At 35.0% G+C, this 19,249-nt stretch overlaps 1 protein-coding gene and 2 long non-coding RNA genes across 5 annotated transcripts in view; 1 reads left to right on the forward strand and 2 right to left on the reverse strand.

The window, feature by feature from the left end:
• Positions 1-19,249, reverse strand: part of LOC127879462 (uncharacterized) — a 135,091-nt gene that overhangs the window by 2,157 nt on the left and 113,685 nt on the right. The gene's annotated exons all lie outside the window — the stretch shown is intronic.
• Positions 255-551, forward strand: LOC127879480 (uncharacterized). Its single transcript, XR_008049115.1, has 3 exons — positions 255-368; positions 412-454; positions 498-551. It is a non-coding gene; the product is annotated as an uncharacterized LOC127879480 (long non-coding RNA).
• LOC127879407 (serine/threonine-protein kinase fray2-like) overlaps positions 3,324-19,249 on the reverse strand; it is a 29,889-nt gene continuing 13,963 nt past the window's right edge. For 2 of the 3 annotated variants that reach the window (XM_052426194.1, XM_052426205.1), the window contains exons 4-7: positions 18,346-18,482; positions 9,126-9,258; positions 5,997-6,200; positions 3,324-4,162 (exon numbers count right to left, since the gene is read on the reverse strand). In XM_052426194.1, the coding sequence (XP_052282154.1) occupies positions 3,348-4,162; positions 5,997-6,200; positions 9,126-9,258; positions 18,346-18,482 (1,289 nt within the window). In that variant the 3' untranslated portion in view covers positions 3,324-3,347. The remainder of the gene's footprint in view (positions 4,163-5,996; positions 6,201-9,125; positions 9,259-18,345; positions 18,483-19,249) is intronic. The other variant, XM_052426216.1, reaches the window with a different exon arrangement.

Below are 19,249 nucleotides of genomic sequence, written 5' to 3' on the forward strand. Positions count from 1 at the left end.
TTGCTACATATTCTAAGTGGAAAAGGGGCCATAATTATAACAAAATGCTTGATAGAGTTGTCTGCTCTTGTTTATAGGTTTGGGTCATCTTGGTAAACAAGAATGCAAAATATGAAAGCAATATGTCAAGGGACAAAGAAAATATTTGGGGTAGTACAAAAACTTTAAAATTTGCATGCAGACGCCGGGCTGAGTAGGATAGCTCTACTATATATATTTCATATATAATAGTCGAGCTAAATAAGGAGCATAATCATGCTCAGAAGCTGGTCACAGTTATAGGTAAGGGAGCATAATCATGCTTAGAAGCTGGTCACAGTTATAGGAAAGGGAGCATAATCATGCTTAGAAGCTGGTCACAGTTATAGGTAAGGGAGCATAATCATGCTTAGAAGCTTGTCACAGTTAAAGGTAAGGGAGCATAATCATGCTTAGAAGCTGGTCACAGTTATAGGTAAGGGAACATAATCATGCTTAGAAGCTGGTCACAGTTATAGGTAAGTGAGCATAATCATGCTTAGAAGCTGGTCACAGTTACAGGTCGATCCTGGAGTGTGAATGTTTACTAAGACCTTGAACACATATGTACTGGCTATGTTTTAAATTAATACCTGTAGTAAATAAAGAGAGAAGCAGATGTTGTATGTTTACCAGAACCAACACAAAAATGACAGCAAAATTCTGCTATACTGTAGTCATTCTTATGGAACCCAGTTACTGACCTCACAGTCACACAATCACCCCAGCACACATGTTTAAATTTATTTATTTATTTAGCTTTAAATTTATTACCCATAGTAGAAACAGTGATATGGAGATGCTGCATGTTACCTTTAACCAGACCATCACGCTGCCACTGATATTTAGGTGAATATAACAACTTGGACTATTTGGTGAATAGTCAAGCTATAGAGGTGACTCATTTTGCCATAATGCATACTCATGTCATGGAACTTGGTCAACAACTTTCAACAATGACTCTATAGAAATGTGCGACATTTAACTGAATATCTGTTTAATATAAAGAGAATATAAGGTCCGTGTCTTTGTGTACTTCAATTCATCCCACAAGTGGAAGACAGTTTTACACCGTGAAGCCAAGCCATGCGAGCCTTTCTTAGCCAAGCAGGACAATTCAAGAACTAATCTATATCCTATTTATCCTACATATATATTTTTTAATTGTAGTTTTTGATTTTTTTGAAAATTATACATTAAAATAATAGTCATACGGATCAAATTAACTGAATTTAACCTTGCTCAGTAATAACAAAATTATTTGTTATATTTCCCGGTTATGTGACTAAAAAAAGTCCTAAAAATTCCATGCAAAGGCAGAGAAAAAATACAAAATATGGCTATATGCCTCTATTTACTCAGCATTACAAATGTTACACACTCAAAAAGAACACAGAAGGTTTTGTTCAAACATAAATTCCAGTTTCCCCAAAGTAAAAGATTTAAAAGAGAATCGCTGTCATTTCCAACTTTAAAAATGTAAACCTATCCTTCTAGCATGATGCCGCATTTATTGCTGACAATACAATTATTTAAGTATATGAACAATTCTTCTTCAACATACAAAAAATCCCCTTTAACATACCAGTAGTTTTTGCTTAAAGACACCAAAAGTCAAACCCTTTTTCTCTACTCATTTTGTATGAATAAAAATCCAATTTTCAGTTGCTTCCATCATTCTTTGAAAATCTGCACATAACATTACAGACACATTTGTTCAAAGCTGACTGCCTTTTTCCATTTTTCAACAGCTGGTATAAGAGGCCAATTCTTTGTGGATATGAATAATCTCATCACCTTACAAACGAACAACTTATTAATCAAAGCAATTACCCCGTAAATTTAAGATGTTTTTTCGGCGTAGCAGTTTAACGTCACTTTTGACCTTAGGTGACCTTAAGGTTACATTCATAAAAATGCTTGAGGCTACCCACGAATGAATACACTTCATTTAGTCCATTGGCTGATTTGAGAATACCACCAGAACATTGGAAACATGGCCGCGTCTTTCTAACACTGTTTTACTGCGTGTTCAGCATGAAACAATTTCATCTCTTATGAAAAGGCATGATAGATAGAACAGTTTTACACTTAACTCTTCACATCAATACAATTTGTGTGTAGATTCTACACCTTCGTTAGTTCGCGGTTAGTGTGTGTATATGTCAGAGTTAATATACAGGTCATCGCTGCGTTATATAAGAAAGACGCTATAGTGTAAACTAGGTGAACTGGAATTTTCTTTAGACCAAAAAGATGTTAAATGAAGATATCCAGCGATATAATTATGGTATGTCAATAATAGATTCTTAATGTGTTTTCAACAATACCATAATAAATATTATTTTTAATTAATTTAACAAGAAATATTCCACCATATTGACTAATGTATTAAGCATGAGCGCAATGATTCTCGATACTGTTATACTCGAATCAAATAGCAATGTCCAACAAACCACTAAATCAGGTTTGTTCGAAGAACGCGCCTATAAATATTAAAAATATGTACGGATACTTCGCGTGTGGCTGGTTTACTCATATGTTTTAATTTCACTTCCATTATTCTTTTGGTTTTCAGTTTTGTATCTATAGGTTTATGACCAGCAATATGTAATAATGTAAAATAAGCCGCAAAAACCCTGCGTAACATCCCGTACTGCGTGTGATGCAGCTAAGAACTGCACAGAAAAAGACATTCGCTATCCTTGATCTCATTCATTGAACCCTTACCTGTCCCAAACTCCAACCACAATCAACGCCGTATATCTTTTTTATAGATATTTCTTGTTTTAAATGTTAACAAACAATTTGCCAATATTATCAGATTTGATGATTATTTTTGTGAAACTATTGGTTACCAAAAAAAAAAGTACGACACAAAAATCGTTCAAAAATTGCAAAAACTAAAAAGCCAAGTGTAAACATTATTGTACTATACAAAAAACCTAAGCTTATGGGACAAAAAACAACAAAACATACATCTAAATGGTTAACAAATGGTTATCATTTGATAGCTTTCAATAGAACCTCATTTGATTGTTCTCATTCTTAATTTGACTTACGTCAAAACAATTTACTTTCAATATAAATACAAGCTCTATTTGGCAGAACTAGCACAAAGCCATTAATAAATTACTACCAATATTAATATATTATGCCTCAATTGTAAGTCATTCAAGCAAAAGTTTTATGGCACAATAAAAGAATATTTATTGCTTTAAATTAACAGATCATTTCCTGGGTTTGATAATATTACACAATTTCATTACAAATGACATAATAAACATTTTGACACTACAGACATGAGTATTTACATGGTTTATTATATATTATGAACTCTGTCTAGGTCTTCTACCGTTTGATTGAGAATGTGACCTTGACCTTTGTGTACCGGACTTTCGACCTACACTGTCATGCCGTTCACCTCTTCGTCTATCATCATAATCACTATAATTGTCATAATCATCATAATAATCCCTGTGTCGCCGTGACATTGACCCAGATGAAGCTGATCTTTGACCTCTTTGAGATGATGTGCTTTTAGTCCTGTTTCTACTCCTGTCTGCATTCTCGTTATATTTGTATGAATAACTACCGGTGAAATCTGAATAGGCGCGCTCTGAACGATCATCATCTCTGTCGTCTCTATGCCGAGATTTATGAGTCGACCTTGACCTTGTTGATGACCTATTTACATTTCTGTCACTCAAACTGCGGCCCTTGTCCCTCGCCTGTCGAAGAGAATTCTTGATATTTGTATTAGTAAGACCTGAGGGATTTCTGTTTGATCGACCCAGTCCGCGACTGGGCTCATTTCTACTCTGCCGGTCCATGTGCTGGGCTTCAGCTTGTGCCTGTCTCCAAGCCCGATCCTTCTCCTGCTCCCTGGCTTCCCTAACACTATCCCTTTCCAAGCCCTTTTTCATGGTATCAAACTCATGTTTCACACTTTTTATGGGTTTTGGTGGACCAGTGTCAACACTGTCGTGACTCTTGGTCTCAATAGAGTTGCATGCTGCGTGCTTGGCAGTGATTGTAGAGTGGAACGAGGGGTATGTGAATGCTGTGCTTGGCTTGCTGCTGTGAACACTATTGTGAACACTGCTATGAACACTACTACCCCCAGTGTTGGATTTACTGCCTGCTAAAACAGATTGAAAAAAGGCTTTTTTCAGAATGCTTGTTAGGGTACAATCAGGACAGGAGGGTATGATGTGCGTAAAGAATAGTCCCATTTTTCTTTAGAAAAAATTAGGGATGGCAATCTTAAGCAAATCCGTAACCGGTTAACTTGTTTTGATACTCGAGCGGTTAACCGGTTAACCGCCTGTCTTTGTACTTCAAAAATAAAAAACAACATCCGAAAAACGTATGAGTTTATAAACAATTTTTCATATGCTTGTCGGTGAACTGTGATATTTCTTTGATGTAATCTTAGCTTCACGTCATTTACACATAATTATTGTTCTACATCTCAATCAATAAAAGCTAGTGCAGAATTTGAATTGTGTTGTGTTTTATAAACACCCATTATCCTTTAAGAATTACATGCATTAACAGTTTGCTGATTAATAACAATTGTCAATTAGCGTGAATATATTTTGCAACAGGCAAAGCGTTAAAGTTTGCAATAGTTGTTAAAACAAAAGTGATCGGGTGTAATCAGTGTCACGCTTTATTGATTTTTATCAAGAAATGGTAGTCAAAACAATGGCATACTTCACAATACGTGTAAATTGTGACATATCATATCATGCAAAAAAATATTGTAATTGACTCGCTTTCTGAGCCAGTCATCTTTTTCGGAGTATTTACATAGCATTCCAGTGATGTCAGCTTTACTGGAGATGGCTCACATCGAAATTCAGTGGGGTGTTGAAATCTCATGTGATTACGGAGATTGGATGTACCCCCATGCAACGACAGTGTCGTTGGGCATAGTATGCATGTAGCTGATTTCTTGTCAGCAGCCCGTTTGAAAAATTTCCAGGCATCCGATGATAGAGGCATGATTATAAATTGTCGCTTTACTTTTTAAATACGTGCTATCTGATCACGTTCGACCGACTTTATACTGGATATTCACGTTGATGTTCTATTTATAAAAAATAGGAGATATCGCAGTCAAATGTGCTAATTGACGAGCGTAATTGGTAAATTATAATTTAAATTTATCAATATTTGAATAATTTAAACACAATAGACTGTAAAGTGCTAAACAAACACACTGCAGAGTAGGTGCTCGTGTGCCTGCTCATGATACCGCTGCTTCCCGATGGTCTACAACTCTAATCGCTTTCGATCCACAGGGGGGCATCACGGGGTGGTAATTGCCGATAATTTGCTATCCGATTAGCGGATTAGCCAATACAGTGAAATGAAGTAAAACAAAACTAACGATTTGAGCATTAATTTCGTTCAACAAAAAAATGCGTTTTTTGCAAGAGTAACCGAATATTAATTTTGTAATCGGTTAACCCTTCTTAAGAAACGGATAACCGGTTAACCGATTAACCGTGGCCATCCCTAGAAAAAAATCAATCATTAAATAAAGGATTTTATGTGGGATATTTAAAATTCAATGTGTTTCATACAAAGCAAGAGATTGCCAGGCAATATGGTCTCCTACCGGTGAAACTCTACCATTGTCAGTAATTTTTTATTTTATTTTTTATTTGTTGCCATAGCAACCAGAATTCTTGTAGAAAGAAAATGAAATGTCGTGCATAATCTCCATATTGCCATTTATCCATGTTTCAAGTGTCATGAAAAAATATGAAGAACTTTTAAAGTTATAGCAGGATCCATAAAAGTGTGACAGACTGACAAACTCACGGACACACTGCGCAAACCACAAGCCCCCCCCCCCCCCCCCCCCCCCCGGTTTCACCGGTAGGGGACAATAAAAAAACCTTAAACTCTGATGTTATGATTATATTCCTTCAAAATACCATTGTTTTCACGAAAACACAGCTTACTAGAGGTAAGGAGGTTTTTCATGGAATGAGCCTTTGCCATGTGTGCCTCATCTTTGTTCCGTCGTACGATAACACAGTACACAACCACGGCAACAATCACAATGGAAACAAGAAGACACGCCACAACGATGCCTGCAGTAACGCCAGCACTCATGGTTTGCCCTACAGCCCCACCTTTGGGTCCTGGGACTGAAATATCAGGACCTGAAAATAGCAAACAGACTTCAAAGTAAAGTAAGATATAGAATTTCCACATACAGCAAGCATACAGTGGTAAATATTTACAAAGGCTTTTATAATTTATATATTTTTACAGATAGATTTTTTAATTGTTAAATTTTTATGCTTTGTATGTGTTCTTATACACACATAATGCTATTATTGAAAAATAATATACCTCACATAACTTTGCTTTTTCTTTACGTATACAAACATCCAAGGTCCTTTACAAAGCTTTATGTCCCAAAATAATTATAGTGTGCTCAACAGTTTTCTATGATTCCAATTTACCTTTCAATATTGATGGGAGTAAATAATGTCAATACATAAATTCTGGTAAAATCAAATGTAAGTTTCCTATATGATTTGTAAATTGTTGTCAAGGCAGTATAGAATGTTGAAATGATGTCATAGGCCTACTTTTTCAAAACAAAAGACTTAAGCAAATGGGTTTCAAACTTTTAACACAACACGTACACTGTCTCTTCAACATGAGCTTTCATGTATAGTGCTATATGCTTTTGATATTTTATTATATATATTAACACTTTAAAAACTAAGCTGTATAATATAAACAAGGGACAAAATATTGTCACAAAACCAGGTTTTCAATTTGAAAAAAGTCTGATAAAGGGAGACAAGTCAAACTGAACTGATTGTTTAAAATTTACCCCCTTTGTTTCAAAATAAATCTATTTTCAGTCGTGGCAACCTTGACCTTGGAGATATTGACGTAATTCTTTTGTGCAACACACCGTCCAACAATGGTGAACAAATGTGCCAAAGGATTTTAAAATCTCACATTGAATGACATAGTTATGGCCCAGACAAGCTCATTTATGGCCATTTTTTACCTTTGAACTCAAAGTGTGACCTTGACCTTGGAGATATCGACGTAATTCTTTCGCGCGACAAACCGTCTAATGATGGTGAACAAATGTGCCAAATGATTTTAAAATCTCACAATGAACGACAAAGTTATGGCCCGGACAAGCTTGTTCCGCCCACCCGCCAGCCGACATTCGCCAATCTATTAACCAGTTTTTTTTTTCGGAAAACCTGGTTAAAAATAGCACAAATCACTTGAGACCTCCTATTAGTGACCACGGTGAGGAGGCCTCAGTGAACTGTACTATTTATTAAGTAATTGCATGATTAACAACTTAGGGTATGGTATGTGTAAAGAAGACATCAAAGGATTGAAATACAAATAAGGGGGCCAAAGTGCCCTAGTTAGCTCACCTGAGTATCATGATAAAGGCTTTGCAATTTTAAGAACTTTTTAGAAATGTTATTGTGTACAGTGTATATAAACCAAATAATTCAGCAGGTTGACCAGTTTTTAACCCAGGGAAATAATTTTAAAAATCTTTATATGGGACATTATATAATATTACAAACTAAATATTAAACCTGTTTAAGATTTAGAAATGTTTTCTAAAATCATGTTGCTAATTGTGTTGATATAACTCATGTGGCAAACGGGGTATTGTCAATGTTGACAATAGAGATATCATTTGAAAACTTTTTGTAGAGGATGCTTATCCAATGTTACATGCTATCAAATCTTGAATACGAGGGTTTATATTCTTATAGTTATTTCACTAATTCAATCAATATGACCCACCAGATGGAGCCAGTTCAGATTTTAGAGGCAGAATAGTAACAATCTTATAGAGGATCATTATTAATGAACATCGAAACCATCCCCTCAGGCGCTGAGGCCCAAGCCCCAATATTTGTAGCAGTAGCTGTTCCGGTATAGTAAGTTATCTGTAGCAAAGAAATAAATGTTCCATTGACTTTAATAAACAGCTTTACACAGCTGTGTGCTAAATATTTTGTTATTACTAGATAACCAGTTGTCATGGGTACAGATAGATACCCTTACAGCGGTCTAGCAGAAAACAAGGCTGCACTTAAAGGGTGCGTGACTGTCATGGGCAATAGGTTTTAATTAACAAATGTTTTGAAGACTGAGGATCGATCACAGGACCTTGATTGTCAAACAGACATATTGAAAATGTCACAACAACTAACTAAAAGAAACTGCTGTCTGTCCCTCTGCATGTTTTGAAGTGTTTCTGTTGAATTCATACAGTCAACACCATATAGATTCCTGGTATGTAAAAGTCAAAGTATTGTCATACTTTTAACAATTTCCAGTTGAAACAATCAGTTGCTATTAGTGCATAGCCTGAATCCAAATATAATAATGAAGGGGAATAACTCACTGAGGCAAAACTCAATAGAATCACAAATGGAATTCATATTGACCAAAAATACTATATTTATCCATTGCTCCTGATTTCCCCCAAAACTGACACATCAAAAAAGTTCAGTGGTGCCCAGGTAAGTTAGAAACAATATCATGCCTATTAGACTGAAGAAAACAATGTGCCACACTTTTGGAAAACAGGCCTTAATTCATGTGCATTAAATATCACCCAAGATTAGCCTGTTCATTCCATACAGGCTAATAAGGGGCTTCGCTTTCCAATATTTTGGATTTTTAATTTAAAGGAAGTGTTTTCAAAACAAAAATCCAGTCCCAATAGAAGATAACCTCCCTGATAATCTGGGACAATATTTTATACACAAGCATGAAGCCCAGTTTCCTCAGGGACTGACTCATATGAGTCGTGTTCTGAGAAAACTGGGCATAATGCATGTGCGTAAAGTGTCGTCCCAGATTAGCCTGTGCATTCCTCACAGACTAATCAAGGCAACACTTACCGCTTTTATGGCATTTTTCGTTTAAATGAAGTCCCTTCTTAGCAAAAATCCAATTTAGGTGGAAAGTGTCATCCCTGATTTGCCTGTGCAAACTGCACAGGCTAATCTGGGACAACACTTTACACACATGCATTATGCCCAGTTTTCCCAGGGACTGACTCATATGTAATGTACCATCTTCAGTGGCCACTCTAATGTAGAACTTATAGCCAGTAGCTCTTGCATCTGCCTTCTCCAGACTGACTGCAACTTTATCAGAGAACGATGTGAAGACTTCGCCCCATGGACTGTTACATCCAAACCGTTGCTGAAAATACCGTTATATGTGAAAACATCATTGTAAATGTTGAATAGATTAAAGCCAGAAATTATTTCAATGGCCATAATACACTCAAAAACTGTACCAAAGTTATGGTTCATGATCTACATTCTCATTCCATTCATCTAAATAAGTGCACCAAGCTTAGATATGAGTTAAAATGGTTTAGAGTAACATGCATCTTAATGAACTACCAAACGCCAATACTTACAACAAGAGGGCCTGAAAGGCCCAAAGTCGCTCACTTGAGATAACAAGATATTATTGGGACAAATCTTCTGACCAAGTTTCATGAAGATCGGAAAATAAATGTGGCCTCTAGAGTGTTAACAAGATTTTACTATAGCCATATAAGGAAAAATGCCTCGCCCCCTGGCAGCCATGTTTTTCAACCAACCTGCATCAGTTTTGAACTCGTCCAAGATATTATTGGGATGAATCTTCTGACCAAGTTTCATGAAGATTGATCAGTAAATGTGGCCTCTAGAGTGTTAACAAGATTTTACTATAGCCATATAAGGAAAAATGCCCCGTCCCTTGGAAGCCATGTTTTTCAAGCAAACATAATTATTTTCAAACTCATCCAAGATATCCTTGAGACCAATCTTCCCACCAAATTTCATGAAGATTGGACAATGAATGTGGCCGCCTGGAGAGTGTTAACAAGGTTTTACTATAGCCATATAAGGTAAAATGCCCCACCCCTGGTGGCCATGTTTTTAAAGCAACCAAAACCATTTTCAAACTCATCAAAGATATCATTGGGACTAAATCTTCTGACCAAGTTTCATGATGAACGGGAAATAAATGTGACCTCTAGAGTGTAAACAAGGTTTTACTATAGCCATATAAGGAAAAATGCCCAGCCCCCGTGGTGGCTATGTTTTTCAACCAACCGGTATCATTTTTGATTTTTTTTAACAGTCCAAGATATTTTTCACTGCAGGGAATCACGTGGTTTTATTTTGATATGGAACACGGAAAATGGCAGCGTCATTGTCTCGGTAAAAGTAACCTTTTTGCTTCTCGTACTTAAATTCGAGATGTTAGCTTGAAATGATGTAGCCTTTCATTACTGAATCAAAATCCGAGTGTAATGATATGTAACTTTTATAAATTAACTTCCTACTTTTCTCATATACCCTTTGAATTTATTTCAAAGTGAATGATTTTAAATGAAAATTTTCATGGAATAAAGGCATTGTGTCATGCATTTCATAAAATAAACATATGCCATAGAATTTTTTTTTCTTAACGTATTATTGCAGGAGTAATTTGAGAAACATCATTTGCAATATGTACGATATTCTGGACAGCTTACCACTTAATATTCAAATAAATAAACGCGTAAAAAGGAATGATATGTTTCACGGAATAAAATATGTATGATATGTTTCACGTTACAATTGTTAAAGAGCTAGATAAATATTTATTTTCAGACTTGGGTTGTGTTGAATTTGTGGCAAGGCTTTTCGAAGCGCCTCAGGGTTAAGCGCGCATGAAAGAAAACATACAGGTGTAGCGCCATACAAATGTTGTGGACGGATGTTCTACAGCAAAGCTAATTTAAAAAGGCACTGGTAAGATGGTATTGTGAATATTAGGCATTTTCAGAAAAGTGAGAAAAACATTGTGTATTTATTTTAAGCACAGATGACTATTCCCTCCATTGTATTTTATAACTGTTTATAGCCGATTATTCTCACACATTGCAACCAAAAAAAAAACAAAACTAAGAGGTTTATTCGATTGTGTTTTGTCATTTATGATCCAAAAAACGTTTGACATGTTAAGATGGATCGATTTCATGCCGTGACATGAGTTTCAAAACAAGACTCCTTCGTTGCACCGTATTTAGTGGCGGATGTGACAAATTGCGTATCTTCTAGAATGGCAAAAGTTTAAAAACATTCGCATTGGATCAAGTTAAATCTACTATCTTTTGCATCATGAAACATCAAGTCACTATAAAATATGAAATACTTGACCAGTTGTTTAATGGTTTTTACAGCAATGTTTTGTATTAAACTACAGAAATGTGAGGCACCCAAGTCCAACGTGTACATCTCTTGTTTTTCTTGTATGTTTTCTGATGCAAACTGGTCTTTTTTTCCTGTAGGTGCGCAGCACATAATGAAACTAAAGATTTTGCCTGAGACATGTGGGAGGTCTTTCGCAGACCTAAGAGCGCATCTGACACACCATCAAGCGATGTTTAAATGCGACACATGCTGGCATCAAATGAATAGGAGAGACCAATATGATGATCACATGGCTATGAATCTTGGGGACAAGAATCGCAAACATGATAAAAAGGGAAATACTAATGCAGTTGCAAGTAATAATACGCCATCAGCTTAAGAAAAAGCTTCAACGAGTAAACGCTAGTTGTTTACTTTGATTTTCAAGTTTTTGATTGTGCAACAAAGTTTAACCCTTTGTATAGCAATAGATTTATTTCAATTGATCGTATAGGTGCAATTTGTACACAGCCATATCGTCATGGTTATCCTCAGGGAGAGTGATACGCTTAAATGACCTTTGGATTATTATTTTATTTTATTTTTTGAAGGTGATTATGGTGATTTTGTTGTGATATTTCAACTTGTTCTCATGATTAACACTGTGTTTTAATTTAATTATCTGTTATATTGCTGATTTGTGAACACATAAACGCAAATCCATGTTTCCTATTATTGTTTTGAAATAAATAAATCAAGTTAGCGTTTCGTTATTGTACAATCATTTAGAAACAGCAATTTATAAGACATCAAATTACAGTGGCAGTTTACATTTGAACAGCTTAACTAAGCCCACACCCTTTTGAACGTATAGAATTTAATATTGCATATTGAGTACATGGACATGTTACAAAATTCGTTTGTAGGCAACAAAATATATAATACCACACCAGCATTAAATTGAAAATCTGTTCAACATTTGGATGAATATTCACAACACACTTCTTTGATATCAAATATCGAAGGGAATTTTCCATTCAGAGCAATGCACACATTAATCAATATGCTCCATCGGCAGCTATGTCTCAAACTCTATGGTATGTGATAATAACTTAAACAATGCTTATATAAGACGTAGGAATGACAAACAAAATGTGAATAAAATTGTACCCTGATTTTGAATAGTTTTAATTTGTGAAGCAAACTGCAGTTTCTGAAAATTGTCAGATCAAAATTATTTCTTCTGCCATACTGGCGTTTATTTTCGTTATTAATGCCCATCTTATTAGGTGGCAGGATTTTTTACTCATTTCTTCGCGCTTTTTCCCAACGTTCACCGAGAGACCCGAGCTGTAAAGTCGTCGTGAGGAAGACACTGTGCCCATCTTTCTTCCCTTTTGAACATTTTTCGTACACAGTCAAACATTGGTTTCTGAAGAAAACAAAACGTAAAACTGTCTTTAAAACTATTAATTGCAGTGGACAAAAATAAGATGTACAGTTTCACTTAATTGAGTTTAAAACATATTTGTATTCAATAAAATTGCAATAAAGCGAAGTTTTAGTAAAGTTATATACATGCTATGAAAGTAAGTTATTTTATGCTATTTAATAAACGCGCTGAAATTCTAGCGAATGATAACCGAACCAGTTTGCTTAAGCCTATGTAAAATTATAAGATTTTATCACCCCCTTAATATATGTTACTACATTTAATTCTTACTTCTTTTCAGTTTTTTTTTTCTCACGCGTTTTCTTTTAATTGTCAGTGTAAACACTAAACTTGACCGTTTTAAAAATGAAAAAAAACAGATTTTTGCAAAATGCGAACAATGCGACTAATGCGACACTTTTGTAAAACCATAGTATTATTGGACACATTTGGAATACGTCAAAATGAGAAATAAAAGAGACGCGCCAGCCTTTTCCTGCATGGCTTGTTATGTTTTACTCATGAAATATAATAGATCTACTTTATCACATGATTTACCTTGATTCGAATGTAATATAAAAATTACGAATATTTTTATTTTAAAACATTTGTAATTTAATTTTAGATGTTTTCATTGTTTGGTCTGTGTTAGATTGAGCCTGGTGGCTCAAATAGGCTACGATTTCCTCTGACTCTTCTGCAAGGTTGTAGAAGTGCGAGCGGCTCGTACGGTAGGAGAAACATATGTGAAAATTAAGCATAATACGCATATTAAACAAAATGCACTAATGTTAGATATTCCATTATTAAGATAAAACTTTAGAAAATAAAGAGACGGTCGCAGTTAATTTATGTGTTAGATCTTCAACACATGGTGGATCATACATATCATGCCGGCCAGTTAACTTAACCGCACTTTGTCCTGGGCTTTACCGGTACTAAGTGCTGACACTTATACTAGTAACTGAGAAAATATCCTACGTTTTATTTCGTTTTATGAAACATATCACACAATAAACGTGAAACATATCATTAATTTGTATTCCGTAAAACATATCATTTTTGTTTTGTAATAAATAATGCAGAAACTGTCAAGTTTTAAAACTCTCAGACAATTTGTTTGTGATGTAAAGAAAACCTGGTTTATATTTAATAAGAAAAGGATTTGAGGAATGTCGATATTAATCATATTTGTGAAGAATTCATTTAAATCGGTGAAAACTATCACTGTCATGCATTCGCATGTGTACGAATTCAAAGGGTAAACGAGAAAATTTAATCAATAATATATGAAATGTAAGGTACCAATACACGCGGAATTCTATTCTGCATTTGATAGGCTACATCTTAACAAGTTAAAATCAAACATTAAGGTACAATAAAAAAAAAAAATACTCTTACCGAGACAATGACGCCGCCATTTTCCGTGTTCCATATCAAAATAAAACTATGTGATTCCCGGCAGTGTTATTGGGATGAATCTTCTGACTGAGTTTCATGAAGATCGGACTATAAATGTGGCCTCTAGAGTGTTAACAAGATTTTACTATAGCCATATAAGGAAAAATGCCCCGCCCCTTGGCAGCCATGTTTTTCAAGCAAACGTAATCATTGTCGAACTCATCCAAGATATCAATAAGACAAATCTTCTGACCAAATTTCATGAAGATTGGACAATAAATGAGGCCTCTAGAGTGTTAACAAGGTTTTACAAAAGCCATATATAGCCATATAAGGAAAAATGCCCCGCCCCCTGATGGCCATGTTTTTAAAGAAACCAAAACAATTTTCAAACTCATCCAAGATATTACTGGGACAAATCTTCTGACCAAGTTTCATGAAGATCGGAAAATAAATGTGGCCTCTAGAGTGCTAACAAGGTTTTACTATAGCCATATAAGGAACAACGGACAAAATTGTCACAAAACCAGGTTTTCATTGTGAAAAAAAATCTGATAAAGGGAGAAAACTCAAACTGAACTTTTGAAATGAACAAACAAAATTAACCCCCTTTGTAAGTTTTTTTTTTTTTTTAATCTATTTTTAGTTATGGCGACCTTGACATTGGAGATATTGACGTGATTCTTTCGTGCGACACACCGTCCTATGATGGTGAACAAATGTGCCAAATGATTTTAAAATCTCACAATGAATGACATAGTTATGGCCAGGACAAGCTCATTTATGGCCATTTTTGACCTTTGAACTCAAAGTGTGACCTTGACCTTGGAGATATCGACGTAATTATTTCGCGCGACACACCGTCCAATGATGGTGAACAAATGTGCCAAATGATTTTAAAATCTGACAATGAACGACATAGTTATGGCCCGGACAAGCTTGTTCCGCCCGCCCGCCAGCCCGCCCGCATTCGCCAATCTAATAACCAGTTTTTTCCTTCGGAAAACCTGGTTAAAAACCTGGTTAAAAATGCCCCGCCCCCTGGTGGCCATGCCCCGCCACCTGGTGGCCATGCCCCGCCCCCTGGTGGCCATGTTTTTTAACCAACTGGCATCATTTTCGAAATCGTCCAAGATATTATTGGGATGAATCTTCTGACCAAGTTTCATGAAGATTGGACAATAAATGTGGCCTCTAGAGTGTTAACAAGATTTTACTGTAGCCATATATGGCCATATAAGGAAAAATGCCCCGCCCCTTGGCAGCCATGTTTTTCAAGCAAAGGTTACCATTTTTTAACTCATCCAAGATATCATTGGGACAAATTTTCCTGAGCAAGTTTCATGAATATCGGAAAATAAATGTGGCCTCTAGAGTGTTAACAAGGTTTTACTATAGCCATATAAGGAAAAATGCCCCGCCCCCTGGTGGCCATGTTTTTCAACCAACCGGCATCATTTTCGAACTCGCCCAAGATATTATTGAGATGAATCTTCTGACCAAGTTTCATGAAGATCAGACAATAAATGTGGCCTCTAGAGTGTTAACAAGATTTTACTATAGCCATATAAGGAAAAATGCCCCGCCCTTTGGCAGCCATGTTTTTCAAGCAAACGTACCCTTTTGGAAACTCATCCAAGATATAATTGAGACCAATCTTCTGACCAAATTTCATATAGATTGGACAAAAAATGTGACCTCTAGAAAGTTAACAAGGCAAATGTTGATGCCACACAACGCACAACGGACGACGGACAAAAGGCAATCACAAAAGCTCATCATGAGCACGTTGCACGTTGTGCTCAGGTGAGCTAAAAACACGTCATAAATGCACATCAAGCTTGTATTTTCTTAACCAAACAAGTATGAAATTAAGTAGCTTCTATAAGTTTCATATCAATAACACATATGTACAGCTTTATTTTTATAAGGCATACATGAATGTAAAGTTTTATAATTAAAAACCCTCATGTTACATTTTATTTTTATATCTGTAGAAGACACTGTAATAAGACAATGTTGCAATCAAATTTTAACCCGTATTTCAAAGTTTAAAAAGCATAACTTGCAGGACAGAACTATGCAGGTTTGTCGGTGACCTCACACAATGACCTTTTACACATGTTTGAATATCTGTAGGGGAAACAGTAACATGTAGATGTTGCATATTTACCATAACACATCAATATGCAGACGTGGCCGCTGACAAAGTTGTTAGTTATATTGCAGAACTCTTGTTCGAATTGTCAAGCTAATAAGAGCTTTCGTAAGACAATACACTTGACTTATCTTCCGCTTTGATAGTGAAATATACATTTTCAGTCAGTCACCTACTATAATGACCACATAAACATATCTGAAATTAATTATCTATGAAAGCTGAATTGTCTTTTAATTTAACAAAAAAACATGTCAAGACTCTAGAATTTCAACTTTTTTTTACTCTTATGTAGAACTTATAGCCAGTAGCCCTACCGCTGCATGAAAGGTCTGCCAAAATACAATCACCCAAACTAATGTTATAGTGCAGAACTAATTTTTCTATTTTTAGTATCAATGACCATTACCTAACAGGCCAAAAATGCAATTCCACCCTAGGTCTGCATTAAGCTAACTACGGACACAATAACAGCACAATTCTTTCTTATAAAGTTATTTTGCAGAAACACTTATTCTATTTTGTGTTACATAATATCTTGACCCCCACTCTTTCCAAATGCAATATACCTCTCTAGATCAGCCTGTAATAGTCATACACACACAATTTCAACACAATATCTCAATCCTAACTGAGGTAATTTATAGTATCAGTGACCTTGCCCAAACTGGAACCAAATGCAGCCCCATGCTTGTTCTGTAAGTAAAATAGAGATAAGAGTTGTTGCACAAACGTTAAGCTGAATTTCCAAAGTGCATAAAGTATAATTTGGAAAATAATTCTGCTAAATTGCAGATCAGAGTTATGGGCCTTGATTGGTAAACTCTCATGATGATCTCAAAGACATTAGTAAAGTTTAAATTGAATCCCTGTATTAGTTGCATATATAAGCATGAATATCATCTTAACCAAAAACCTAATTCCACCCTGCATGAAAACCTTTATCTCACATTTCCAAGTATAAAATGGGGCATGATCCTTTAAATAGACTGGTGAAAATAATAGGTCAGTGAATGTTTATATAGACCCTGAACACATATGTATGGTTTCATTTCATTATTTGTAGTAGACACATAATTATATATATATATATATATATATATATATATATATATATATATATATATATATATATATATATATATATATATATATATATATATATATATATATATATATATAAAGCTGCTTGCAAACATTAACCCGTATAATTATTTTTTAAGTACATCAAGAGATGTGTTTGTCAGAAACACAATGCCCCCTTATGCGCCGCTTTGAATGTTTAAAAATATTTGTTTTACCTTTGACCTTGAAGGATGACCGTGACCTTTCACCACTCAAAACGTGCAGCTCCATGAGATACAAATGCATGCCAAATATCAAGTTGCTATCTTCAATATTGAAAAAGTTATGACCAAGATTAAAGTTTTGGTTAAAGTTTTGGGATTTATACATAATGTTGCACAGCAAAACCATTTTGCTCTTTTACAAGACAATCCAGTCATTGGATTGGAAAAATTGAGTATTGGAAATATCAAATTGAGTAAAACAAACAAATATTATCATGAATGTACCACTTTCAGTTAATTGCATTGACCAAATTGTATGCAATCTGTTAACTCTTACAGTGCGGGAACCGAATTTTGAAGGCCTTTGCAAACAGTTTGGATCCAGATGAGACGCCACAGAACGTGGCGTCTCATCTGGATCCAAACTGTTTGCTATTCTGCTAGTATTCTTTGAAAAAAAATCGAAGAAAATGCTAATTTTAGAAATTCAGCAGACGACATTTTAGCAGACGACAAATTTCCCAGCATGCAATCTGTTAAACATGTATCAAAATATTCAATTAAAAATAAATATGTTTTGACATAAACATTAATATAACTACATGTATCATTAATTGTATGGCCATTTATATAAATAGTGCACCAAGCAAATTATGTGACAGTGACCTAAAAACTATCACAAAGTCTCTTCCTATAGTTGTCTATGGCATCTATTTGGGCAATAAACAACTAAAAGTCCTAAAATAACCCTTTGAAAAAATTGCTTGATTGTAGATAAAAAATTGATCTTTACAATAATATTAAAAAATAGTTATTGCGATGCATGTATCCTACCCATGGATTGTTGAGGGCCCAGTCTTGATAAATTCTAATCTCTGTGCCACATTCCATGAACTGTAGATCTCTCATAAAGAACTTGAACTTGCGACCACCTTCTCCTAGGAATTTTAGAGTACAGCGGTCCCTGGTACCTAGATGAATTACAAAAATGAATATCAAACTTTGAATGTTTCACACATTTCTTGATGTTTTATGTCAAAATCAATCAGAAGGGTCAAATAGCCCAGGGTCACTCTCTTACATTTAAAGAAGCCTTTTCACATTTTGGTTAATTGATAAATAAAACAAAATCTCAAATTTTTGTTGAAGTTATGATATTAGTGATGAAACAGTAATACTGAACATTTACCGTGCTCTAAAATATCCATTATATGCATCTTTTGACGATTTAAAAACCTGAAAATTATAAAGCGTTGCAACGCGAAACGATTGAATAATTTGGAGAGTTCTGTTGTTGTCGTTATATTTTGTGATACTACAAGGATTGCTTATATAAAGTATAAAATACACCACTCATAATATGAGCATGGATAGCCGAGTGGTCTAAGCGATAGATTTTCACTCCAAGGGTCGGGGGTTCGAGCCAAGTTAAGGATTACTTTTTCCTTTTTTTAAACTTTATTCTTATTTTTTATTGGAGCTTTTTAGATCAAATGTTAACATTTGTCAATATCACGGAGTGTATATTGACAGGAGATGAATCGAGTATTTGACCCTTACTGTAGTAAATTCAATCTTATGCAAGACCTATTCATCCGATTTTATTGGTTTATACGTTATCTTGTTGCTTATTAATTCCTCTTTCAAAAAAATATAACTTTTAGTATATTCCCGTTGTTATTAATGGATTTATAGCGAGTTAAACACAAGAAATACACATTTTATGTTTTACCACCGC

This window comes from Dreissena polymorpha, chromosome 1, assembly GCF_020536995.1.
Source record: "Dreissena polymorpha isolate Duluth1 chromosome 1, UMN_Dpol_1.0, whole genome shotgun sequence".
Classification (NCBI taxonomy): domain Eukaryota; kingdom Metazoa; phylum Mollusca; class Bivalvia; order Myida; family Dreissenidae; genus Dreissena; species Dreissena polymorpha.